A 26697-nucleotide genomic window follows, 5' to 3' on the forward strand; every position below is an offset into this window, starting at 1 on the left:
TGTTTTTGATAAGGTCCCCACCACTCACACATATAAACATATTGGGTTCAGTAAAAGGCAGTTTGCTTAAATACTCTTCTGAAAATGTTTATGTACAAATAAAATGCTATAAAACTAACAGTGCCATTAACTGTATTGTTTTCTTTGATGACAAAGCCCTTTTTAGTATTTTTTTTTCAATCAAGGGGTGCATAACTTCTTGGGCGCACAAAATGTCTTTAGTCACTCACAATATGCATGTATGTTCAACCAAAATTTAGTCAAGTGTCTGTATTTTTATATAAGGTAGACATTTAAAGGGTTCCTCTTCATTTTTTTCTTCAATATTGCTATGAAGCAAGATGTACTTCAGAAATGTCACGCTAAAATCTTACACTCCTGACAATTTTTGGCCTAAAAATCAAGGTAACTTTTTTATTATAAAAGATATCACTCTAAAATTTTGATACAATATATTCACCTACAAAACGCATTGTTCAATATGCAAATCTGTTTGTTTGGGTAAGACATGAACAAAATATGAGCTTTATAAAAAATTAGCCATTTTTTTTGAAAGTGCCCTTATTTGACTTGGTTATTTCAATACGTTTGATGACTAGAAAGCCTTGTGTGAAGCTTTAATCCAATACATGCAATAATTAATTGAGATATCATTTTGCACCTAAAACTTTTACCAAAGTATGATGCAGACACCACCTCCAATGCCAAGGTGAGTAGAATAACTCTCCCTATTTGTCAAATAGTTAAGCCAGATTTGAAGCCTGTAGCTTCAGAAATGTGAAAGTAGGTCACTAGGTCAATCTCAAGATCGAAGTTCATCTCGGCACACAAAACTATGCATGTGGTCCAAATTTGAAGGCTGTAGCTTGAGAAATGTGAAAGTAGGTCACTAGGTCTAAATCAAGGTCAAATTTCATTTCTGAACACAAAACTATGCATGTAGTCCAAGTTTGAAGCCTGTACCTTCAAAAATGTGTAAGTAGGTCACTAGGTCAATGTCAAGGTCGAAGTTTTTTTTTGGTGCACAAAAGTATGCATGCGTACCAAATTTGAAGGCTGTAGCTACAGTAATGTGAAAGTAGGTCACTAGGTCAAAATCAAGGTCAACTCATGTCAAGGTTCATCTTGCCACTCAAAACTATACATGTGGTCCAAACTTGAATGTTGTAGGTTATTGGCAAGAAGATTTTAAAAGCTTTTCCCTATATAAGTCTATATGAACCATGTGACCCCCGGGGCGGGGCCATATTTGACCCTAGGGGGATAATTTGAACAAACTTGGTCGAGAACCACTAGATCATTCTACATTAAAAATATCAAAGCCCTACGCTTTGTGGTTTGGACAAGAAGATTTTCAAAGTTTTTCCCTATATAAATCTATGTAAACCATGTGACCCCCAGGGCGGGGCCATATTTGACCCTAGGGGAATGATTTGAATAATCTTAGTAGAAGACCACTAGATGATGTCACATACAAAATATCAAAGCCCTAGGCCCTGTGGTTTTGGACGAGAGATCTTTCAAAGTTTTCCCCTATATAAGTCTATATAAACCATGTGACCCCCGGGGTGGGGCCATATTTGACCCCAGGGAAATAATTTGAATCATCTTGGTTGAGGACCACTAGATGATGCTACATACCAAATATCAAAGCCCTAGGCTCTGTGGTTTTGGACAAGAAGATTTTCAAAGTTTTTCCCTATATAAATCTATGTAAATTATAAAAATAAACAAAGGGCCATAACTCACTCAAAAATTGTTGAACCAGTCTGATTTTCAGGGGGACAAACTAGGGTACCAATTCATCATTCTGACAAAGTTTGGTCAAAATTCCTCCAGTAGTTTCTGAGAAGATGCGATAACGAGAAATTGTTAACGGACGGACGGAGGGACGACAGACCACGGACGCAGAGTAATTTGAATCTGATGATGGTGGGCTAATAAAACAAAATGACAGTAAATAAAAGACTCACTATTTCAATCCGCCTCTGTGGAGATCTTTTCCCCATAGAAATCAGCAGTTGAGAGTAGGAACCCAGCTCCTGGTTGCCCGCCTGACTTTGACCTTGATTCCCTGCAATATGCCAAGTCTAAGGTCATTCATGTTTCTTTATAAGTACATTTTTAATTCACTGGTAACAGTACTATATTATTTCAATTACTCTCTACAGCCTGCATCAAATTCATCTGATATAACTAACATTACAAGAGGGCCATGATGGCCCTATATCGCTCACCTGTTATCATTGCACTTGAGGACAAGAAGGTCCTCAGAAAAAATATCTAAGTCCAAAGGACAGGAACAACAAAGGGAAGAAATTTAACCAAAAAGAAAAAAATCTTACAAAGTATAGATATGTTAAAATACACCTAAAAAGTGGAGGTACCATCCATGTTGTACCACAGAAAACTGGTTTCGTGTTTTCCCTATGGCCAATAATAAAAAAAGTTACTAAAAATAAGCTATTTATAGTAATATAAAAGGGAAGTAATTAAAAAAAATAAATATTGTAAGTGGACAAAAGAAGGAACTGCCAAATAAATCTGTTGACATAAATGAAATTTCAGATCAGTATCTTCATTAGTTATGGAGATATAACAATTTTAATTTGAAATAAAGGGAGGTAATTTGACATAAAATCAGTCCATAGTTATCTACCCTGATTGTCTCAGTCCAACTAATAACAATAATGAAATTTAAAATAAGTCCTGTAAGTACTTACTGATATAAATCCATTTTGATTACAATCAAGGGACGGTAATCAGATATAAAATAACTCTGGAACCTATGACTGGATCTGATTTGTCATGGAATCCAAGATTTCTTGTTGTTGAAGGTATTTTGGAAGTTTGTATCAAATAAAACCATAAATGAAGTCTCTATATGGCTGCAAAAGCCAAAATAGCCAATTTTAGACCTTCAAGGGGCCATAACTCTGGAACCCATGATGGAATCTGGCCAGTTGAAGAAAGGAAGCAAGATCTTGTGGTGATACAAATTGTGTGCAAGTTTGGTTAAAATCAAATCATGAATGAAGCTGCTATTGTGCAGACAAGGTCAAAATAGCTAATTTTGGCCCGTTCAGGGACCATAACTCTGGAACCCATTATGGGATCTGGCCGGTTCAAGAAAGGAACCGAGATCTTATGGTGACACAAGTTTTGTGCAAGTTTGATTAAATTCAAATCATAAATGAAGCTGCTATTGTGCAGACAAGGTCAAAATAGCTAATTCTGGCCCTTTCAGGGGCCATAACTCTGGAACCCATAATGGAATTTCGCCAGTTCAAAAAAGGAACCGAGATCTTATGGTGATACAAGTTGTGTGCAAATCTGGTTAAAATAAAATCATAAATGAAGCTGCTTAGTTGTGCAGACAAGGTCAAAATAGCTAATTTTGGCCCTTTCAGGGGCCATAACTCTAGAAGTCATAATGGAATCTGGCCAGTTCAAGAAAGGAACTAAGATCTTATGGTGATACAAGTTGTGTGCCAGTTTGGTAAAAATCAAATCATAAATAAAGCTGCTATTGTGCAGACAAGGTCAAAATAGCTAATTTTGGCCCTTTCAGGGGCCATAACTCTGGAACCCATAATGGGATCTGGCCAGTTCAAGAAAGGAACCGTGATCTTATGGTGATGCAAGTTGTGTGCAAGTTTGGTTAAAATAAAATCATAAATGAAACCACTATCGTGCAGACAAGAAATTGTTGACGGACGGACGAACGGATGCACGGACACACGACGGACGAAGGATGATCACAAAAAGAATAGGACACACGACGGACGAAGGATGATCACAAAAAGAATAGAAACATACCATTTCAACATCTACAAACAAATTTTAAACTTTTTCAGGACCCTAACTTCTTGTTTGGTTCATTTAGTGGGGGGATCAAATTACGGGTACTCCCTCCAACATTTGTCCAAGAAATATATACTTTTGACCTCTACCCATTTTTGTTAGAAATGCCGTCTTCAGAGATCATAAAATCAAATTTTCAACTTACAGTTTTAAGATATAAAAATTCATCCTTTGGCAAATTGCTGTCCAAGGATTTAATGTATTATAATTATATTATGTCTTTTTATATCTATATTGAATTCATCAAACAAGCTGAATATAATAATGAAAAGTAGCAAGGCCCTGTCACATGACAATCGAGAAAATCAATGTGAACAGTGCACAATTTATATCAGTTTTGGTGTAAAATCATATGATAAATTGGTATTGTTTAATGCATTCAATCTTTTTTATCAACAGAGTATGACAGTTCTCTGATAATGTATCAACCTTTGTGCGTTTCTGGTCCACATTTTACTACTGTTTGACACATTCAAGCTTTTTGTGAATTTTCGCTATATTTAGCAAGATCTCAATATCATTTATACCTTATTTTATGTCCATCACTGTCTTGAATGAACTAAACAGACCTAACAGAGTGAACATTAGAAGGAAGTTGCCTTTCTCTTAAACAGGTCAATATTTTTTGTCAAATTATTTCAAATTTATGAAGTACAACAAAATATACTCTAATTTAAATTGCTATGAATTGTAAATAAAAGTAAAAACAACCTAACGGATAAATCACACATTTTGTCTGTAAAATATACCGGTATATAGAAAAGCTATTCTGAAAAAATTAGATGTTAATTAAAATGGGATGATTTTAGCATTACTATTTTTTATATCAGCCTCATAAAGAATTGACTTAGATAATACCAAAATACTGATAAGCTATCTGTTTTAAACTTTTTAAACTGTCAGGTACATCATGAGTCATACCCCACTTTAACAATGTTAAAATTACCTTTTTTCTTTGGTGATTTCTTTTCACCTTTCTTTTTTGGACTTCCTTTTATCTGTTCCTCTTTTTGTTTTTGCTGATTACTAACACTCTTAGTCTGCTGTGTATCAACTGTTTCAGTTTCAACTTTCACTTTAGGCTGGGCACCAGTCGAGATATTTAGTTCCTCTACACCAACAGTGGCTGATACAAGATCCTCCTTTAACATTGATTCAAACTGCAACTGTTTCTCAGCTGACACACTAGCAACATGCACACCAGTCTTGTGAGGCTTTTTATCATCTTTAGCCTGAGACCTATCATTTTTGTCTCCTCCATCACTAGGATGCAGACTGGCAAGTTCTGAATCTATAAATTGACTAAGTGAGCTAGACTCTTGAATTCCTTGTGATTTACGTGGTGATTTCCCTTTCTTCTGCTTTGAGGGAATCTTTAAATTAGAGTCCGGAAACTCCTCCTCGCAGTCGTTATACTTCGCTAATCCTGCAACCATTTCAGATATTTTTGAAATTTCTTCTTCTGACATTTTCTTAGAATTTTTGCCAATTTGAAAATTAAATTTGAACTGTTCTGATGTTTTAACTAACGCTGCGTCCAACATGTCACTGACCACTGAAGGTGCTGGTTCTGTCACAGTGACTTTTGAAGGTTCTATGTTCTCGTTTGATACCGTCTCATCCTTACCAACTGAACTCAAGTTGGGCTCTGTATTTTCTTCACTATCCATGTTGTAGTCTTATTAACCTTAGAACAACAAAACAAACAGAAAGGTAGTATTTGTGATTGAAAATCCGCAACAAATTTACTACGTAGTATAGTTCTACCAACTAACACATATTGTAATGTGAGGACGTTTTAGCAGAATGTTTGGGGCTGAGTTTATAGAAGATGCCTATCTATCATTGTGACAACTGACAAGTTTCTTTAAATTTTCTTTTGTAGCTATAAAATCTGTTTCTGCACAAAAGTCTGAAATTAAGTACAAAAATGAAGTAAACTTACTCTGGTAATAATTTGAGTGTAAATACCTGATAATCGACAATGTTTTTAATCTAAACTGACTTTTGTATTTAACAAGTTTTTACTTGTACCTGGTGTTCTAAAAATTACCTTTAGGCTTTAAGAAAACAAGAGCTCGTCGAACACGAAATGCCCCCCTTGATGCATTTAGTAATTGCACAAGGAACAAATTATATGCTCACTTATGCATGTGGTTCAAATTTGAAGGCTGCAGCTTGAAAAATGTGAAAGTAGGTCACTAGGTCAAAATCAAGGTCAAATTTTATTTCGGAACACAAAACTATGCAAGTGATCCAAATTTGAAGCCTGTACCTTCAGAAATGTGAAAGTAGGTCACTAGGTCAATCTCAAGATCAAAGTTAATTTCAGTACACAAAACTATGCTTGTGGTTCAAATTTGAAGGCTGTAGCTTGAGAAATGTGAAACTAGGTCACTAGGTCAAAATCAAGGTCAAATTTTATTTTGGAACAAAAAACTATGCATGTGGTCCAAATTTGAAGTCTGTATCTTCAAAAATGTGAAAGTAGGTCACTAGGTCAATAACAAGGTCAAAGTTTGTTTCAGTATGCAAACTTATGCAAGTGGTCCAAATTTGAAGGCTGTAGCTAAAGAAATGTGAAAGTAGGTCACTAGGTCAAGATCAAGGTCAACTGATGTCAAGGTTCATCTTGCCACTCAAAACTATACATGTGGTCCAAATTTGAATGATGTAAGTTATGGACATGAATATTCTAAGTTTTTCCCTATATAAGTCTATATGAACCATGTGACCCCTGAGGCGGGGCCTATTTGACCCTAGAGGGATAATTTGAACAACCGTGGTAGAGAACCACTAGATGATGTTACATTACAAAATATCAAAGCCATAGTCTTTGTGGTTTGGACAAGAAGATTTTCAAAGTTTTTCCCTATATAAGTCTATGTAAACCATGTGACCCCCAGGGCGGGGCCATATTTGACCCTTGGGGAAAAATTTGAACAATATTAGTAGAGGACCACTAGATGATGTCATATACAAAATATCAAAGCCCTAGGCCCTGTGGTTTTGGACAAGAGGTTTTTCAAAAAATTTTCCTATATAAGTCTATATAAACCATGTGACCCCCGGGATGGGGCCATATTTGACCCCAGGGAAATAATCTGAACAATCATGGTAGAGGACCACTAGATTTTGCTACATACCCAATATCAAAGCCCTAGGCCCTATGGTTTTGGACAAGAAGATCAGAAACTGTTTAACTGTTCCTGGCCAATGCGACCTTGACCTTTGACCTAATGACCTCAAAATCAATAGGGGTCTTCTGCTGGTCATGGCCAACCTAACTATCAATTTTCCTGAAACTAGGCCCAAGCGTTCTAGAGTTATTGCTTGGAAAACATTTAACTGTTCCTGTTCACTGTGACCTTGACCTTTGACATACTGACCTCAAAATCAATAGGGGTCATCTGCTGGTCATGACCAACCTGCCTATCAACTTTCGTGACCCTAGGCTGAAGCGTTCTTGAGTTATCATCCGGAAACCGCTTAATTGTTCAGGGTCACTGTGACCTTGACCTTAAACACACTGACCTCAAAATCAATAGGGGTCATCTGCTGGTCATGACCAACCTGCCTATCAACTTTCGTGACCCTAGGCTGAAGCGTTCTTGAGTTATCATCTGGAAACCGTTTAATTGTTCAGGGTCACTGTGACCTTGACCTTAAACATATTGACCTCAAAATCAATAGGGGTCATCTGCTGGTGATGACCAACCTCCCTATCAACTTTCATGATCCTAGGCCCAAGCGTTCTTGAGTTATCATCTGGAAACCGTTTTACTATTCAGGGTCACTGTGACCTTGACCTTTGACATACAGACCTCAAAATTAATAGGGGTCATCTGCTGGTGATGACCAACCTCCCTATCAACTTTCATGATCCTAGGCCCAAGCGTTCTTGAGTTATCATCCGGAAACGGATTGGTCTACATTCCGACCGACCGACCGACAGACCGACCGACCGACCTACATCTGCAAAACAATATACCCCTCCTTCTTCGAAGGGGGGCATAAAAATGGCCTTAAATGCATCAAGTTAGCTTGCTGTCTTGAGTTTCAAATGTTTAAGGTTTCATAGCCTAGCAAGGATTCTATGGTATTCTACTGTATAGCTACAGTCTTGGTTGAAAATGTAAAAAAGAAAAAAAAAATTAACTGGTAATTTCAACTTTGGAATTTGGAAAATGTAACTATTTGCAATGGGATTGGGGACAAATTTTGGCCCGAAAAATGGAAATTTAACACCTGGGACTTTGGATATTTTATTTTGATATAGGAGGTCCCCAAGAGTAGCAGCATAGGCTTCAAGACGTCCAAGTTGAGGGGTTCTCGAAATGTGTAGTCCAGGTTGTAGATTCCATACTGGCCAGGTAGATACTTAATTGTCTCACACCGAGATGAGACTGGCAGCCATGATGTATCGTCAGGCTGAGAGGAACATGAAAATTATACTTATCTGCGATGGTTAGCTGTATAGTCCAACTAATTTGACGCGATCCTAGGAAATATCGAGTTATTTTCTTATGGGCAATATCTCCACTATAATATGATCACGTCAAACACTCGAAAGACCAAAATAGTGGAGGAAATTTCCGATGAAATTATTGTCATCGCTGCCGATTTGGGTTTAAATGCTGATTTTGTTGCGAATATGAGATAAATTCCAATAAGGCTTACATGTGTCAAAACAGGATTAAATTCCTCATTGATTTATGTAAAAATTATCAAATAATTTCCAAAATTACGAATTTTCTGACAAATTTCAGTTGAATTTTGCAGACAGGTAGAAATAGAGCATAGACTGATATAATAATGAACATATATCAGTTGAATTAGCAGACAAGTAAGAATAAAGAATAAACCTATGCATTTCTATCATATATCAGTTGAATTTTGCAGACAAGTAGGAATAAAGAATAAAGTTATGGAATATTGTACATATATCAACAGTAACTGCATTTTACAGACAAGTAGAAATAAAGCATGCACTTGAATTTTGCAGACAAGTAAGAATATTAAAAGAATAAACCTATGTATTTCTATCATATATCAGTTGAATTTTGTAGACAAGTAAGAATAAAGAATAAACCTATGTATTTCTATCATATATCTGTTGAATTTTGCAGACAAGTAGATATATGAATAAATTGACATAATAAAACCGCAACATTAACTGCATTTTGCAGACAGACTGTTGTTGAATTTTGCAGACATGTAAGAATAAAGAATAAAGTTATGGAATACTGTACATATATCAACAGTAACTGCATTTTGCAGACAGATTTCAATTGAATTTTGCAGACAAGTAGAAATAGAGCATAGACTGATATAATAATGTACATATATCAGTTGAATTTTGCAGACAAGTAAGAATAAAGAATAAACGTTAACTTATGTAATACTGTGCATATATGATATCAGTTGAATTTTGCAGACAAGTAGAAATAAAGCATAGACTGATATAATAATGCACATGATATATCAGTAGAACTTTGCAGACAAGTAAGAATAAAGAATAAACCTATGGAGAATTATATTTATAAAATATTCAGAATGTTATTTTAAATAATACAATCAATAATAAAAACCATTAATAATAAGAATAAATAATAACTATAATAATAATTATTATTATTAGATCTAATATCAGATTTCTATCATTATTACTATCTATCATTATTATCATTAATTGTAAATAATATTTTGAATATTTTATAAACTATAAATAATTCTCATTTAAATCTTGGTCTTAAAATATAGTACAAAATCAGTGAATTTGAAATAATAAAAACATTATCAGTTCACTCAACCATCCCTTTATACATTCACACCTTTTGTTCTTTACATATATATATAGTGTCTGCAAAATCCAATATCCTTCTTTACCTATGTTGTCTGCAAAATCCTTCTTTGTGTATAGTGTCTGCTTTGTTTTTTGTTTTTATTCATTTTTATTTGTTTACGCTGCGCTGCGTAGTTATGACTGTTTCCAGTCTAACTAATCAATCGTAGGCCCAGCGAGATTTGAATTTTGAGACCCGTTGCCAGATACAGGTCAGCGCCTGGATCGATTCCAAAGAATTAGATTCATATGATATAATTAAAAAGGGGCCTTAATTCAAGGCCCGGGTGTTAATTTTGGAACATGTCTGGGTCTTGGCTGGAGTATTTATTGTTATTGTAATGTTTTTTAAAAGTTATACCCCCCTAAATTGTGTCTAAATTTCCAAAATAATAGATAGATTATGAAATATATATTTAAATTTATTAAATTTTGTCATCCAGGGTAAGAGCCGCGATTACCTTGCTTACACTCCTGAAACGCCTGAGAAAAACTGCCACTGACCATGAACTACATCTATACTCTTAAGCTTTATTTAATTAATATTAAAACTTTAAAAACTTTAAAACTTTAAAAACACACATGTATTTAAAAAGATCATTTATATACGTCCGATAATTGTCAGTACACAGGTTATTTATAGATTACATGCCACGCCTACTGCATAATTGTGTCATATCGATAAATATGCTTACTCTATATGCGCTAAACATTCAATGTGCTTTAACGATACTGTTTTATTCTATATTTTTAAATTGCTGTCATTTTGTCATTTTTTAATGTTTTTCCGATCTGTTTTTTGCACTTTCTAGTCTAGGGTCTAAATTTAATGATTATATCGATATTAATTACTTTACGTGTTGTATAGAAAATATATTTACGATCGCGCTGTATGAAATTTTGCGGATGATTTGATCAAAATTCGACCGTTTCTAGGTGATTTTGCTTATTTTAATTATATTATCTTACTATAAATGCTCTAGCCATATAGCTATATGTATTCTTCAGCGATTCTGAAAATTCGAAGATAATGTATGAATTAATAAATGTTTTACACGCGAATCCTGTGTACAGTGTCTGCAGTACTTGTCTGCAAAGTATACCATCCCCAAGCATAAAACCAATAACTTTACAGGACTGTGTACTGTGATTTATCCTCCATTATTTTGGTCCTTCAAAGTTTTGATGTTTAGATTGCCCGTCACAAATATATAACAATCTGAACGTTGAATTATTTTGACTACACAGCAATATGCGAAAGCAATAAAACCAATAACTTGACACGACTGTGTATATATACTGTGATTTATCCTCCATTATTTTGGTCCTTCGAAGTTTTGACAGAAAGATTGCACGTCACAAATATAAAACAATCTGACCGTCAAATTATTTCGACTAGTTACACGAGTTAGGTGTGTACGTGAATTATGCAAGGATGAAGGACTATTGAACAGGACAGAGTAATTCAAAACTAATATTTAATGATCAAGACATATGCTCAGTGTGTTCTAAAAGGCTAAAACATTGGCTGAAATTCGGCAGGGGCGGAGAGGGGAGGGGACCTGACATCCAAATATCTGTGCCTGTGCAAAGTTGTGGAGCAAGAAAAACCCGTAGACATTTAATTTTTCTAACTTATACAAACCAAATTATAACTGTCCTCGTGAAAACAGAAGTAAGAAAATGCCGTGAAGTTTAGATGTAATCAAAAGTTACATACAAATGTTTTGATTGTAACAAATTGTGCAACTTTCAATCTGTCGCAACGCTCGGAACTGATTAAAAGTTCTCCACTATGAAGAGCTCTTCAAGGGAGACTACTCATTCCGGAACGTAAATTTGAGTTATTTTGTGTTAAACTGGTATTTTTCCTGTTTTTCTTGCACTAAGAGTCTTACAAAACAGTCAGTATTTGATAATTATTTCTTAAATGTATTTGACTTGACAATTTGTGAATGCCGTCTATTCGTTGTTGAATATAAATGTATTATCATGCAATTTCGCGATCTAATTTTTAACTATTGACATAAAACATGCAGAGATGAGGATTCTGTTGGTCGAAATCATGTAAATAGAGTATGGAATCTGCAGCTAGTCCTTTAGAGCAAATCTGACTTATTTCAGACACATCCGCAACACAAGTATTCAGACTGAGGCTATCCGCACGATGGTCATTTGTATCATGACGATATGTTTCTTTATTCGCACGACCATTACGGATATATATCATTGCATACCGCGAATATCAGGCGAAAATTGCCGCGAACACTTGTGAAACAATTGATATAATGGTCGCGCATTGTTCGTTTGGTGTTCACTTTTCACATGCAAATTAAATTTGCCGCGAACAAGTTGCCGCAAACTTCCCGTGAACAAGTAGCTGTGAGCTTCCTGCGAACAAGTTGCTGCAATCATCCCGCGAACTAGTTGCTGCGATCATCCCGCGAACTAGTTGCTGCGAACACGCTGCGAACTAGCTGAAAACCATGACTATACCAAGCAAAACCTGGCGAAGGCCTTTATAAGCTTAGCTTTCGGATCTTATCCTTTTTCAACATGTATAATATTGATATTGTAAATTGTAAAATATAATATGCACATATGTTTAAAATAAAATATGTTTAAATCAAAACCTGGCCAGAAATTGCCCACAAAATAGCATGCACAAAAAAAGTGCAAAAACAAATTGGGGATTCAATAAATATTCATGCAAAACTTGAATCTAAAATTGTTCACAGATACCAGTTTTCATAGATCTGAATGTTCACATTTTCTATTTATAACAGACTGAAACTATTTCAGCCCTGATCGGGAATCAAACCCGGGACCTCTCACACCTAAGGCTGACACTCTACTGAGTCACTATAAAAGCTAGCTCTTTAGCAAGGAAGTATAAGCTAGTGCACCTTTATAATCTACCCTACTATATACACCGGGCCTTCCCATGTCCATTTTAGAATTTGTCCTCGAATCACAGGAGTTTGAACCGCTGTGGGAGGTTCCAAGGTGTCCATTCATATCTACTCGTGAGTTATTTACGTTGGGCGCCAAATGTAACAGACTGAAAATATTTCAGCCCTGATTGGGAATCGAACCCAGGACCTCTCACACCTAAGGCAGACATCGCTATAAAAGCTAGCTCTTTAGCAAGGAAGTATAAGTGCACCTTTATAATCTACCCTACTACATATTGAAACTTATTTAAATATATCTTGAAAACTCCCTGGCTTTGAGACATAGGAGGCCAAAACAGAGTTTGGGAAAGGGTTTCAGGGAGAAAATTCCTCCTAATAATATATTTATTAGATGGACATCAGCCTAGAAACATTATTGAAAATAAGGCTGTAAAGTGCTATAAGCTGGTAGATTGTGATGGCATTTAGTGGACACATATATGCAACTGAATTAACATTTTTGTGTGGGTTGGGCTGTGGCTGAAGCCCCACTCATGCACACACAATACTGGCACAACTGCACATAAAGGGAAGTTTGTTGACAGTTGAGTGTTAAAGTAACATTTTCATGATTATACGTTATTAAAGAAGAAAAACTCTTAATTAAATGTAAAATATTGGATATCGTCAATAGTAGGGTCATAGTATGACATGATTTAAAAATATTTTCATAGCTAATTTAATTGAGCAACTTAAAAACAATTATAGATGATTAAAGAAGTTTTCATTAGGATACTACTGGATTGTTGTGTACATACTACAAAGTTGAAGAATATTAGTGGTAGTTACATGGTAATTGAAAATGCTTTACAAAGTAGGCTGCAGGCTGTATTTGGCTTAATTTTCATCTTATATATCGTTTGAACTCTGGGCATTGTCATTGGCATAGTTGACCTGGTGTTTGGAATTCACAGGGTAATAAATTGCCTACTGCTGACTACTTTCTTACTTGGCAAAATATTAGGTATGCAGCTGTGAACATGAAGTAATCACCAGTTTCTGTTGCCAAATTCAAAAATAGATGCAAATGTCGATAGTACTGACTGAGAGCATGAGCCTTGCTGACCTTTTAGAGTTCATACATTTTCATATATCACACAGAATTTATCACAAAACTCCAAAATTATTTGATCAGTCTTCAAAACTGAGACTCTTTTAGAGGTTAATGGAACATTTATGATTATGGTCACAACTTTAACCCAAGTTTGACCATTTTCTTCCAAAAGCTGTATCATAATAGAATAAAAGTAATCGCAGATTTCATCAAATTACATAAGTAAGACTTGATGCAAACATTTTAATTATTTTGTATCTGCTTTATTTTATTTGAGTTATGTTTTTTGAACATGTCTTTCCCTATTAAATATTTATTCTTGTTTTTCCTCTTTCTTTACCAGTTCCCCATTTTTATATCTTTTGTATTTTATAATTAAAATGTACTTATGAATTACTGAGTGGTATAGTTTTATATGAATTTCATTAAAATGATATCTGTAATACTTAATATTGCAGGGAAAAAGATAATGGCCACCATAGTTTTCTCAGTAGCATAAGGTGATCCTATTCGTCAGTCATTTCAAATCTTAATTTTGTTTTGTAGTTTGTGAGGACTGAGTCACATCAGTAATGGATATTTTTGGGGACCTTCCAGAGCCAGGTAATTGAATAAATGATTGAAGGTTGTTGAGGGTGATTTAATAAATTCTGTCACTAATGGTCTTCCATAGAATCCATTTTTCGTAACAGCATAGGAGTTTCATGTACTTGATAATAGATGTTTACTCAGCATACCTGTGAAGTACCGATTTAATCCAGTTATAATCAGTCAGGGGTGTAACTGTTTTAAGTTATCACATTTTATAACCCATTTAAGTTATTGCGTTTACTTTCATAACTTGTTTCAGTTATCGTAAAATATAACAAAGCCCTCCTGTATCAATTCCTTATTTTGAATGTGACTAATGCAATCATTTCCTGAATCCTTGGCCTTTTATCTTTCCAGCTATGCAGTAAATTTTTTCGCAAGGCTGAGTGATAAATTCTTACGCAAATGGTTTTAAAGCTATAAAACTCTTTAACATCCCATTATGCTCATCAGGTCATGATCAGACTAAAAGAGAATTTGATTAACCACAGTTTGCTACTAATTACACTTTAAAGGTCACTTTGTGAGAACAGCAGAAAGGCTTTTTTTTTTAATAACTTACCTGGGTTATCTATATTTTATAACTAATACAGGTTATAAAATGCTTGAAAAAGTAACTGAAATAGGTTACATAACTTAAATCAGTTACACCCCTGACTGATAATTGACCAAGTTATTCGTTGTCGAAGTATACACATTTATACAGTGGCTATATTTCAATGCTATAATGAAACGTAATCAGGGCTTACATTAAACCAAGGGTTTCTTTGTGGGTATATCCAAAAGAGGTATTTTCTGATTTATGTTGTACTCCTGGTAGTTCTGTTACCTCATCATGAGGGTGCTCTCCAACTTAGCTCAATAGGGAGAGTGCAGATCTACTGAGGGGGGTGGGGGGTGGTCGTGAGTCCGATCCCTGGGCAAGATGTACATTCTCTGTGACCATTTGATAAAGGACATTGTGTCTAAAATCATTCATCCTCCACCTCTGATTCATTTTTGGAAGTGCACAGTTACTTACGGAGAACATGTTTGTACTGGTATAGAATCTAGGAACACTGGTTTGGTTAACTGCCCACCATTACATAACTGAAATAATGTTGAAAAAAAAGCAATAAACCAAAAAAAACAATCGACAAACAAATCATCATAGGGGTTTAATTATGTGTTTTACAAGCAGCTGTTGTTTCAAATGAAATTGTACTGTTTTCAGGTGACAACAAATCAGCAAAGTCTAGTTTATACGATGAGCTCCCAACACAGGCTAAATCTGCTGCAGCATGGTCGGCCAACAACACATCCCTGTCACTATATGATGGCATACCAACACAGTCTGTAATCAGTGCAACACAGTCTATTCCTAAAGAAACACCATCAGGTACCAAAGCAGCACAGTCGCACATAACTTTTGATACTGGAAAACGAAAGCTGAATGAGCAAAGTAGCAATGGCAATGTACAGAAGAAACAGAAGTCAGGTAAGTAATTATGAAATTATCTACAGCTAAACCTGTGTTAAGGTAGTGCTTCACATTTGGATCAAAATTTTTTCTACCATGTTGATTTTTACTAAACCCTGAATTTTCAAAACTTCAGAATATACTTAGAACATTTGACAAAGGTAGGGACATTTTCCCCCTGCCCTCATGCAGGAGTGATTACGGTCACTGGCTTCAAATCACTTGCCCCTTACAGCTGTGAGTTTGAAACCTTGTTTGCAGTGTAGAATTCTGTCATGTGAAAAAAAAACATCCAGCTGGTTTAAAGAAGGAAGGTGGTTCTACCCAATGCTCAACAGTGCCTGCAATAATACCAAGAGGGGCACCTCGGGTATCTTCCACCAACAAAAGCAGGAAAGATGCTGTGTGACCTTTAATTCTGTCAGTGTGATGTTAAATCCAACAAAAACAACCATCATGATGATCCCCAAGAAATAGTTTATTGATGAAAATTTAATTAATATCTAATAACATAAAGGTGTTCAGCAAATAATACTTAATAGTCTGTGATTTTGAGAATGAAGATGCATAGACTTTCTGTATACATACATATTTCATTGATTACTTACAGTTATTTATGAGATAGACAGTTACATTGTGGAGAGACAGGGAGAACGAGAGGACATGCAAGATGCACATACCATCATTGCAGACTTTACATCACACATACCTAATCTACATCCCTCTATGTAAGTACAGACTTTACATCACACATACCTAATCTACATGCCTCTATGTAAGTACAGACTTTACATCACACATACCTGATCTACATCCCTCTATGTAAGTATGGACTTTACACCACACATACCTGATCTACACCCCTCTATGTAAGTACAGACTTTACACCACACATACCTGATCTACACCCCTCTATGTAAAAACAGACTTTACATCACACATACCTGATCTACATCCCTCTATGTAAAAACAGACTTTACATCACACATACCTAATCTACACCCCTCTATGTAAGTACAGACTTTACACCACACATACCTGATCTACACCCCTCTATGTAAAAACAGACTTTACACCACACATACCTGATCTACACCCCTCTATGTAAGTACAGACTTTACACCACACATACCTGATCTACACCCCTCTATGTAAGTACAGACTTTACACCACACATACCTGATCTACACCCCTCTATGTAAAAACAGACTTTACATCACACATACCTAATCTACATCCCTCTATGTAAGTACAGACTTTACACCACACATACCTGATCTACACCCCTGTATGTAAAAACAGACTTTACATCACACATACCTGATCTACATCCCTCTATGTAAGTACAGACTTTACATCACACATACCTAATCTACACCCCTCTATGTAAAAACAGACTTTAAATCACACATACCTGATCTACATCCCTCTATGTAAGTACAGACTTTACATCACACATACCTGATCTACACCCCTCTATGTAAAAACATACTTTACATCACATATACCTGATCTACATCCCTCTATGTAAGTACAGACTTTACATCACACATACCTAATCTACATCCTTCTGTGTAAGTACAGACTTTACATCACACCTACCTAATCTACATCCTTCTGTGTAAGTACAGACTTTACATCACACCTACCTAATCTACATCCTTCTGTGTATGTACAGACTTTACATCACACCTACCTAATCTACATCTCTCTGTGTAAGTACAGACTTTACATCACACATACCTAATCTACATCTCTCTATGTAAGTACAGACTTTACATCACACATACCTAATCTACATCTCTCTATGTAAGTACAGACTTTACATCACACCTACCTAATCTACATCCTTCTGTGTAAGTACAGACTTTACATCACACATACCTAATCTACATCCTTCTGTGTAAGTACAGACTTTACATCACACCTACCTAATCTACATCCGGGGCCTCCGTGGCTGAGTGGTTAAGGTCGCTGACTTCAAATCACTTGCCCCTCATCGATGTGGGTTCGAGCCTCACTCGGGGCGTTGAATTCTTCATGTGAGGAAGCCATCCAGCTGGCTTACGGAAGGTCGGTGGTTCTATCCAGGTGCCCGCTCGTGTTGAAATAATGCACGGAGGGGCACCTGGGGTCTTCCTCCACCATTAAAGCTGGAAAGTCGCCATATGACCTATTATGTGTCGGTGCGACGTTAAATCCAACAAAACAATAATCTACATCCTTCTGTGTATGTACAGACTTTACATCACACCTACCTAATCTACATCCTTCTGTGTAAGTACAGACTTTGCATCACACATACTTGATCTACATCCCTCTGTGTAAGTACAGACTTTACATCACACATACCTGATCTACATCCCTCTATTAAGTACAGACTTTACATCACACATACCTGATCTACATCCCTCTATTAAGTACAGACTTTACATCACACCTACCTAATCTACATCCTTCTGTGTAAGTACAGACTTTACATCACACATACCTAATCTACATCCTTCTGTGTAAGTATGGACTTTACATCAAACATACCTGATATACATCCCTCTATGTAAGTACAGACTTTACATCACACATACCTATCTACAACCCTCTATGTAAGTACAGACTTACAGACATGAATAGACCATTTTGAACCAGCTTCTTATACAGTTTATACAAGATTATGTCACTTGTTTTACATACAGTAAAGTTTTGTATGTAAGATAGTATCATGTGGTTAACTTAGCTGACTTCAAATCACTTGCGACTAACTGATGTGGGTTTGAGCCTTGCTTGGGGCGTTAAATTCTTCATTTAAGGAAGCCATCCAGCTGGCTTATGGAACGGAAGGTTGGTGGTTCTACCCAGGTGCCTGCTCATGGTGAATTTATACACTGAAGGGCAGCTGGAATCTTCCTCCACAATATGGTCAAAAGCTGGAATGACCTATAATTGTGTCAGTGTGACATTAAACCGTACAAAGAAAAAATTATTATATGGAAGGGTTTTGAAATAGTTGTGTGCATTGTTATTAGACAGCCCATGTTTCTCATGTAGTCTGTGATGTTGTATGACAATGATACCATTCTGATTACAGCTACCGAGTGTCTCTCTATGGTGTGTTTGACGGGCATGGAGGAGTAAGAGCCTCGAGGTTTGCATCAGAGAATTTGCATAAAAATCTCCGAGATAAATTTCCTAAGGGTAATCTCTCAAACAATAAGATAAATTCGTGATATCTTTGTTCTGTAGCATACACAGTGACATTATTGAAACAGCCATAATATTCCAGTTAAAGGTGGCTGTAAATAGCCAAATGCCTATCTCTCTTTTCCAATTTTATCTTCCAAAGAAAAAACCTACCATTCAAATGGAGTTTAGAGATTTTTAGCTTGACATTTCAAAGTATAGGTACTAGGTAGAACTATTGGACTCACACATGCATCAGCATCTGCATTGGCGTCAATGTCCCGGTTTGGTTAAGTTTTTGTATGTAAGCTGGTATCTCAGTAACCACTTGTGGGAATGGATTGAAACTTCACACTCTTATTCACTGGGATAAACTGCACAGTAAGCGGTTCAATTCTGATAGTATAACCAATGTTTGAAGTTTGAAACATGTAGAGTTACCATTAAGTTAAACAAGCAACTGGATTAAAATCAAACATTTTTAACTTGAGTCTTGGAAGAATAGGTAGAGCTATTGCAGTCACCAGTCTTTCGGTGCCCTGATATGTAAACTGGTATCTCAGTAACCACTCTTGTGGGAATGGATTGGAACTTCTACCACTTTTTCACTGTGATGATCTGACTTGCATTGCACAGGTTCTTAAACCCTATTTTGCAACATTACGAAATTATACCCCTTTTTTGACTTTTTAGCTCATCTGATTTTTTGAAAAAAAATGATGAGTTATTGTCATCACTTGAGCGGTTGTCGGCGTCGGCGTCTGCGTCGGCGTTGCCTGGTTAAGTTTTATGTTTAGGTCAGCTTTTCTCCTAAACTATCAAAGCTATTGCTTTGAAACTTGGAATACTTGTTCACCATCATAAGCTGACCCTGTATAGCAAGAAACATAACTCCATCTTGCTTTTTGCAAGATTTATGGCCCCTTTTGTACTTAGAAAATATCAGATTTCTTGGTTAAGTTTTATGTTTAGGTCAACTTTTCTCCTAAACTATCAAAGCTATTGCTTTGAAACTTGGAATACTTGTTCACCATCATAAGCAGACCCTGTACATCAAGAAACATAACTCCATCTTGCTTTTTGCAAGAATTATTGCCCCTTTTGGACTTAGAAAATCAGTTTTCTTGGTTAAGTTTTATGTTTAGGTCAGCTTTTATCCTAAACTATCAAAGCTATTCCTTTAAAACTTGCAACACTTGTTCACCATCATAAGCTGACCCTGTACAACAAGAAACATAACTCCATCCTGCTTTTTGCAAGATTTATGGCCCCTTTTGTACTTAGAAAATATCAGATTTCTTGGTTAAGTTTTATGTTTAGGTCAACTTTTTCTCTTAAACTATCGAAGCTATTGCTTTAAAACTTGCAACTCTTGTTCACCATCATAAGCTGACCCTGTACAGCAAGCAACATAACTCCATCCTGCTTTTTGCAATAATTATTGCCCTTTTTGGACTTAGAAAAATCATTTTCTTGGTTGAATATTATGTTTAAGTCAACTTTTCTCATAAACTATCAAAGCTGTTGCTTTAAAACTTGCAACAGTTTTTCACCATCATAAGTGGACACTGTACATCAAGAAACATAACTCTATCCTGCTTTTTGCAAGAGTGATGGCCCTTTTTAGACTTAGAAAATCATGGGTAGGACAATATTTCTATTATACAAAAAAAATCAGATGAGCGTCAGCACCCGCAAGGCGGTGCTCTTGTTCATATTTCTGTTGAATAGTTGAGCATTACTGTCCTCCGACAGCTCTTGTTGAGCAGACCTTTACTGTTACTTTTAAGGATTTACTGTACACATACAGTACCATGTACATCACCATTATATATCACAGATTATAGCCTCTCAAATGATAAATGATTGACTATAACTTTTTCAAAGCACTATATGGTAGTTAAAATCTTATTAATTTTGTATGATGTTTATATAAATTTACTATTTGATATTTCAGGTGATATCACTGTAGTAGAGAAAGATATCAGGAAAGCATTTATTGATGCATTTAAAAAGACTGATGATGATTTTCTGAAGTTGGCCACCAAATCGTAAGTTTTGTTGATAGTCAAAGTCTGTTCATTGATATAAAACACTGTACAGCCTGGTCTAGTAGTTAAGGCATCTGCCTTTTTAACAGGTCTAAGGTTTGACAACCCTCCGGCTTAGCTCAATAGGGAGAGCGCAGATCTACGGTTGTGAGTTCCGTGACGATTTGATAAAAGACATTGTGTCTGACATCATTCGTCCTCCACCGCTGATTCATGTGGGGAAGTTGTCAGTTACTTGCGAAGAACAGGTTTATACTGGTACAGAATCCAGGATCACTGGTTAGGTTAAATGCCCGCCGCTATATAACTGATATGCTGTTGAAAAATGGCATCAAACCAAAAAAAAAAAACAAATAAAATAAGGTTTGAGCCCTCTGTTGGCTCTAGACAGGTGTTTAGGGGTTGTCACTGTTACATTCTGTCATTATTTTACTTAGTATTACATCAGATGGTATTATAAATCTGTAACCATAAAATGTTCTCAATTTCTATGACCAAAATAGTACAATGAATGCGTTTAAATACACAAAGAAATTGCATCTGATGCATAGCTGCTTTTATGATATTTTAGAATGACATTCAAAGTTTTGAATGTCTCTAAATTAAATATGAACTTGTCATTGTGAATTATTCTGTTGAAATATTTTTATATACATTCTATTTTTTATAAAAAATGATTCATAAAATATATTTTGACTAATTTTACTTGCAAGTATAACTGACTTTCTATGGTATATTACAGGAAGCCTGTATGGAAGGATGGTACCACAGCCATCCTGGTTCTCCTAATCAATGAGAGCATGTACATTGCTAATATTGGAGACAGCCAGGTACCATTGATCGAGATATTTTTTAGTTTTATCTTTTAAAGCTTCTCATTGAAATATAACAACAACATTTTCCCATGGATTATGTCATGTTCTCTTTGACATCAACGGGATTTGAATTTCTGTCTGCGGGTTAAGTGGCTGACTAATGGTTTACAATACTGGACATACTGTAGAGAAATCAATAAGAAAAAAGGAAGAGATTTTTTAGCATTACATTTACCAGAAAGTTCATGTCTGTTTGGATAAACCTGAAGGTTTTCTGTGTAGGAAAATATTTCTTGCATCTAAGATCAAAGTTGCATCAGCTGTGTTGTTTGTATTTTAAACGATTCTGCTTATCTTGATTAAATTAAATGAGCCACACAATGAGAAAACCAATATAATGGCTTTGCGTCCAGCATGGATCCAGACTGGCCTGCACATCTGTGCAGTCTTGTCAGGACCCATGCTGTTCGCTTTCAAAACCTATTGCAATTAGAGAAACCGTCAGCGAACAGCATGGATCCTGACCAGACTGCGCAGATGCATAGGCTGGTCTGGATCCATGCTGGTCGCAAATGCACTATGTTGGTTTTCTCATGGTGTGGCTAATTTAAATGTGGTTTCAGTGAGAAATATAAAAGAAGGCATTTCTGTGCCAGCCTCTGCCTCTCTGTGTTACCATGGTTACCAAACAGTTCCTTCCTTTTACTCAAGTGAAAATGTTAATTTGTAATTTTAGGCTGACTATTATTTCGAGTATACAAAGATGTGTGCCATTCCACCTCAGTATTCACCGCAATCCTACCTTTTACATGAGATGAAATTGTTGTTTTAGGCTGTGTTATGTTGTTACAAAGTGTGTCCATGTGCCCCTCGGTAGTACATGAAGAGAGGAAAATGTTTATTTGAAATTTTAGGCTGTGTTATGTCGTTACAAAGAGGATACAAAGACGTGTGTGCCAGTGCCCCTCAGTGTGCCTCACAATCCCTCTTTATATGACGAGAGGATGAGAATACAAAAACAAGGTGGACATGTTAAGTAAGTCTGTCATTTCCTCTATCGTTGAAGGGAGACACTAAAATCTTTATTCTTATAAAATACTTTTATCTGTTTTTACTTGTTTTGATGTTTTACGGACATTTCTGATAGAGGTATAAGATTGATATTATCAGTTTATGCTTTTATAAGTTATGGGTAGCTATCATGCTATGTCCTGGGTTTGTCATTCTTCTATTGTTCATATTGACCTTATTTCTTGCAATTCATTTCTCTGATTTTCTTTAAATGTACTGTGAAACATCATTGCATGAAGCTTGTCAAGTTTTTACAAATTTGACCCATGCAATGGGCTTTCTAGTAGAGCCTCAACAGTCAATGTTCGACATGTTCATAAGAAATACTTTTAAGAACATTTTTCTCCAAAAGTGCAGGGCTTAAATAGTAGGCATCTTACAGTCATGTAGTGTTGACTATAGCACTTGCCAAGGTTTTTCAGGCTAAATACTTTGGGCCAAATTATTTGCTACTTACATGAGAACCCATTGAAATTTCTGTTCTAAAAGTACAAGGGTTTTCATCAAATAAATTTTGAGCAAGGCAAAATTTTTTTGGCTAACTCTCCAATTGAGCAACTTAGGCTCATTTAGACCTCTTGTTAATTCTTACTTTAAGGTATTGGTTTTGTATTATAAATAATTGTGTTAAAAATATTAAAACACCCAGAGCAGACTTGTGTTTTTTATACACATTTCTAATTTATTCCTTTATGATTCATAAGAATGTATATGTTTGTAGAGATGGTCGAGTGATGGGAGTGCTAGAAGTGTCAAGGTCAATAGGAGATGGACAATATAAGAAATTGGGGGTAACATGTACTCCAGATGTGAAAAAATGTGCTCTCACAGACAATGACAGGTAATACTTTAAAATTTACGTTACTCTTTAACTGTCCGATAGACAATGATATGTAAAGCGTTGGAATTAACATGGGTCTGAAATTGTCTCCGGACATTGACAGGTAAAGTGTTTGAATTTACGTGATTCTAAAACTGTCTCACAAACATGGGCAGGTAAAGTGTTTAAATTTACATTATTCGTCAGCTGTCTCACAGACAGTAGCAGGTAAAGTCTTTCAGACAGTGGCAGGTAAAGTGTTTCAGACAGTGACAGGTAAAATGCTTCAGACATGGCAGGTAAAGTGTTTCAGACAGTGGCAGGTAAAGTGTTTCAGACAGTGGCAGGTAAAGTATTTCAGCCAGTGGCAGGTAAAGTATTTCAGACAGTGGCAGGTAAAGTGTTTCAGACAGCAACAGGTAAAGTGTTTCAAACAGTGACAGGTAAAGTGCTTCAGCCAGTGGCAGGTAAAGCGTTTCAAGACGGCGGCAGGTGAAGTGTTTCAGACAGTTTTCAATCTTCATGGTTTTACACTTCAGTTCCTTAATAACTTAATAATAACTTGAGAATTGTTTGAAAATTGATAACCTTGTCATCTAATTCATTTGTTAGCCCACATGGTCACCATAATAGAGTGTTTAACTTGGAACTTTGAAAGTTAGCAAGTGTGATTTCTGGGTGAGGCTTGACATGGCAATTTGACAGAAGGCAATGTCTGATGTCATAAATCCTCTTACCCTGTACTCTGATTCATGTGGCACAGTTTAATACTGAACTTGCAAAATTGTTTATAACATAGAAATAATTGTATGTACAAAAGTGAGGAAAGTGAGTCAAATAGGCAAGTTTATTTCGTCCTAAAATATATGCTTCTTGTAAAGAAACCATTTTCGTTGGTGCGTTGAGTCAGTATATTGTACTGTGCATGACTGTTTTATTTGAGCAGGTATGTGATAATAGCCTGTGATGGTCTGTGGAAATGTTTTGAACCAGTGGATAGTATCAAGTTTACAAACAATATTTTAGAGGTAAGTGTAAGATATTGACAAATAAATAACCTTTATAATTTATTATTTAAGGTTTTTTAAGTTTGCTAGCCCAGGCTGATTATTTGGGTATATTATTCTTAGAGCTTTTGAATCAGAGCAATCATCCACATGTTTGGTTTCTTACCAGGACTGTATGTCCTGTGTTGACTGAAGCAGTTCTGTTTATAGGTTAATGTGAAATCATTTCACCTTTAGCCTGCTAAATTTGGATCTTCCTCCAATGTTAAAGCTGGAAAATATCTATATGCCCTACAACGATGTTGATATGACTTAAAATCCAATAAATGCAAAAATACTTTGCAAGATTTCCTTAAGTTTATTCTGTTTTTGAAAAATATGTTAATAATCATTAACTATTTTGTTTTTCAGGAAGACTGTCCCAAAGATACAGAGGAAAATAAATCAGGAAAAAACAATAAATATGAAACTGCTTGTAATAAATTAGCCAATGAGGCGGTACTAAGGTTCAGTGGAGACAATGTTACGGTGCTATTATTGGCCATAAGGAAGTGTAGATGATACTATCGAACACATTAATTTTGGGAAAATAGAAAAGTGGTTTCAACTTGCTGTGAAATCATTTAATTTCGTGCCCATAAAATTTATTGGATATGAGTTTATGGAAATCAACTTTGAACATAAAATGAATGTGATTTTTTTCTTGTTCCCTCAAGGTTTAATTTTGTGGATTCACCCAACCGTGAAATTCATAAAAATTAGTTTCCCACAAATATTAATGATCTACAGTATTTGTTAAAGGGGATTATCTCCAGATTTATGTTAGTTTTTTCAATGTTATTTGTTAGTAATTGTAAAATTTAAGTGATTTTATGAGTTCTAGGCAGGATTTATTGATGAAAAACAATGTGGAATTTATTGCAACAAGTAGGAAAGCTATTTAAATATAAATGTGTTAGCTTCACTGTAAGAACTTTTTTTGATACACTTTAAAACATATGAAAGTAATGAATGTTTTTCTAATATTTTGTTGAAGTTGCATAATTATTGTGATATAACTCAGGAGGAAATAATAGTCATTTCATCGGGCGTACAGTTGTAATATTGACAGTTTTGCAAACTAAGCAGCTGAATTACTCCATCCTTTAATTACAAACTAGTTTAATATAGTAAATAAAGGTCTGTTAGATATTGCTCTGTGTTGGAAGTCAAATTCATACTTAAAGGTATTGGTGTACTTGCAGACATAATTTTTACATGAGGCCTGAAATATTTAATATTCTTGCATACAAACTACTTTTTTCACTGGATCTGGGCAATATTGTACTAATGGAAGAAACATTGCATATTTGGGATTTTTTATTTTTGAAATGCTGTGTCAATGTTGAATATTTATTCTTATACCACAAAAACACATACGTTGGTTGGAATCGGGTGTTTGGAAAAAGTTTGTCGATAACCATGAATGTATTGAATCACATGTAATTTGGGCAGTTGTTTATTTTTAGGAATCATACATGTATTAATGATTTTGGCAAGTATGTAGGTATGCTTTTATTTAATATCTGACAGATACAATAAAATTCATATATAAATCTTGGAAGGAGGTCAACCGTTTTGTACTCAGAATAACTCCTATGTAAAATTATTCTGAAATTGTGTTACTGTTTGCTAAATTTTTAAGGGATATGCAAAAATATGGTTAATGTCATGCTTGTAATAACAATAAATAAAAAGAATGGCTTAAAAACCATGAATTATTATACATGATTATGGTAGTGTTGTTGATTTGTGTGCCCTGGTTATGGATATTTAAAACATGTTGACCGTCTCCAAGAATAACCGAATGGTAATTAAAATTGCACCAGAATTGTTAAATCATTGCCTATGAAAACAATACATTTAGTCTTCGTGTTTTAATGCTACGATAATTAATGTCTGCAGAAGCCTTTGGGATATGGTGTAGACCTCGACCTTCGGACTTGGTCA

At 35.4% G+C, this 26697-nt stretch overlaps 2 protein-coding genes across 5 annotated transcripts in view; one reads left to right on the forward strand and one right to left on the reverse strand.

Annotated features, from left to right (window-relative positions):
• LOC123527106 (DIS3-like exonuclease 2) overlaps positions 1–11515 on the reverse strand; it is a 51478-nt gene extending 39963 nt beyond the window's left edge. For 2 of the 3 annotated variants that reach the window (XM_053523114.1, XM_053523112.1), the window contains exons 1-3: positions 11430–11515; positions 4811–5551; positions 1974–2074 (exon numbers count right to left, since the gene is read on the reverse strand). In XM_053523114.1, the coding sequence (XP_053379089.1) occupies positions 1974–2074; positions 4811–5534 (825 nt within the window). In that variant the 5' untranslated portion in view covers positions 5535–5551; positions 11430–11515. Of the gene's footprint in view, positions 1–1973; positions 2075–4810; positions 5552–11354 lie in introns of all 3 variants that reach the window. The other variant, XM_053523113.1, reaches the window with a different exon arrangement.
• On the forward strand, positions 11514–26478 carry LOC123527107 (integrin-linked kinase-associated serine/threonine phosphatase 2C-like). Of its 2 annotated transcripts, none has more exons than XM_053523115.1 (11): positions 11514–11613; positions 14264–14320; positions 15522–15785; positions 16378–16495; positions 18853–18959; positions 20902–20995; positions 21738–21825; positions 22725–22846; positions 23603–23722; positions 24648–24729; positions 25120–26478. In XM_053523115.1, the coding sequence occupies exons 2-11, from the start codon at positions 14290–14292 to the stop codon at positions 25267–25269; spliced, it is 1176 nt and encodes a 391-aa protein (XP_053379090.1). In that variant the 5' UTR covers positions 11514–11613; positions 14264–14289; the 3' UTR covers positions 25270–26478. The 2 variants fall into 2 exon arrangements, with proteins under 2 accessions (XP_053379090.1, XP_053379091.1); XM_053523116.1 differs by having other exon boundaries at positions 11515–11571.
• The last annotated feature ends 219 nt before the right edge of the window (positions 26479–26697 follow it).

The sequence above is a fragment of the Mercenaria mercenaria genome, chromosome 14, assembly GCF_021730395.1.
Source record: "Mercenaria mercenaria strain notata chromosome 14, MADL_Memer_1, whole genome shotgun sequence".
NCBI classification, from domain to species: Eukaryota; Metazoa; Mollusca; class Bivalvia; order Venerida; family Veneridae; genus Mercenaria; species Mercenaria mercenaria.

Excerpts from the sequence above, each read along its gene's own strand:
- LOC123527107 (XM_053523115.1), top strand. The coding sequence starts at position 14,290 with ATGGATATTTTTGGGGACCTTCCAGAGCCAG. Across the intron at positions 23,723-24,647 it reads GCTCTCACAGACAATGACAG|GTATGTGATAATAGCCTGTG; the intron begins GTAATACTTTAA and ends TTATTTGAGCAG. Across the intron at positions 24,730-25,119 it reads TTACAAACAATATTTTAGAG|GAAGACTGTCCCAAAGATAC; the intron begins GTAAGTGTAAGA and ends TTTGTTTTTCAG.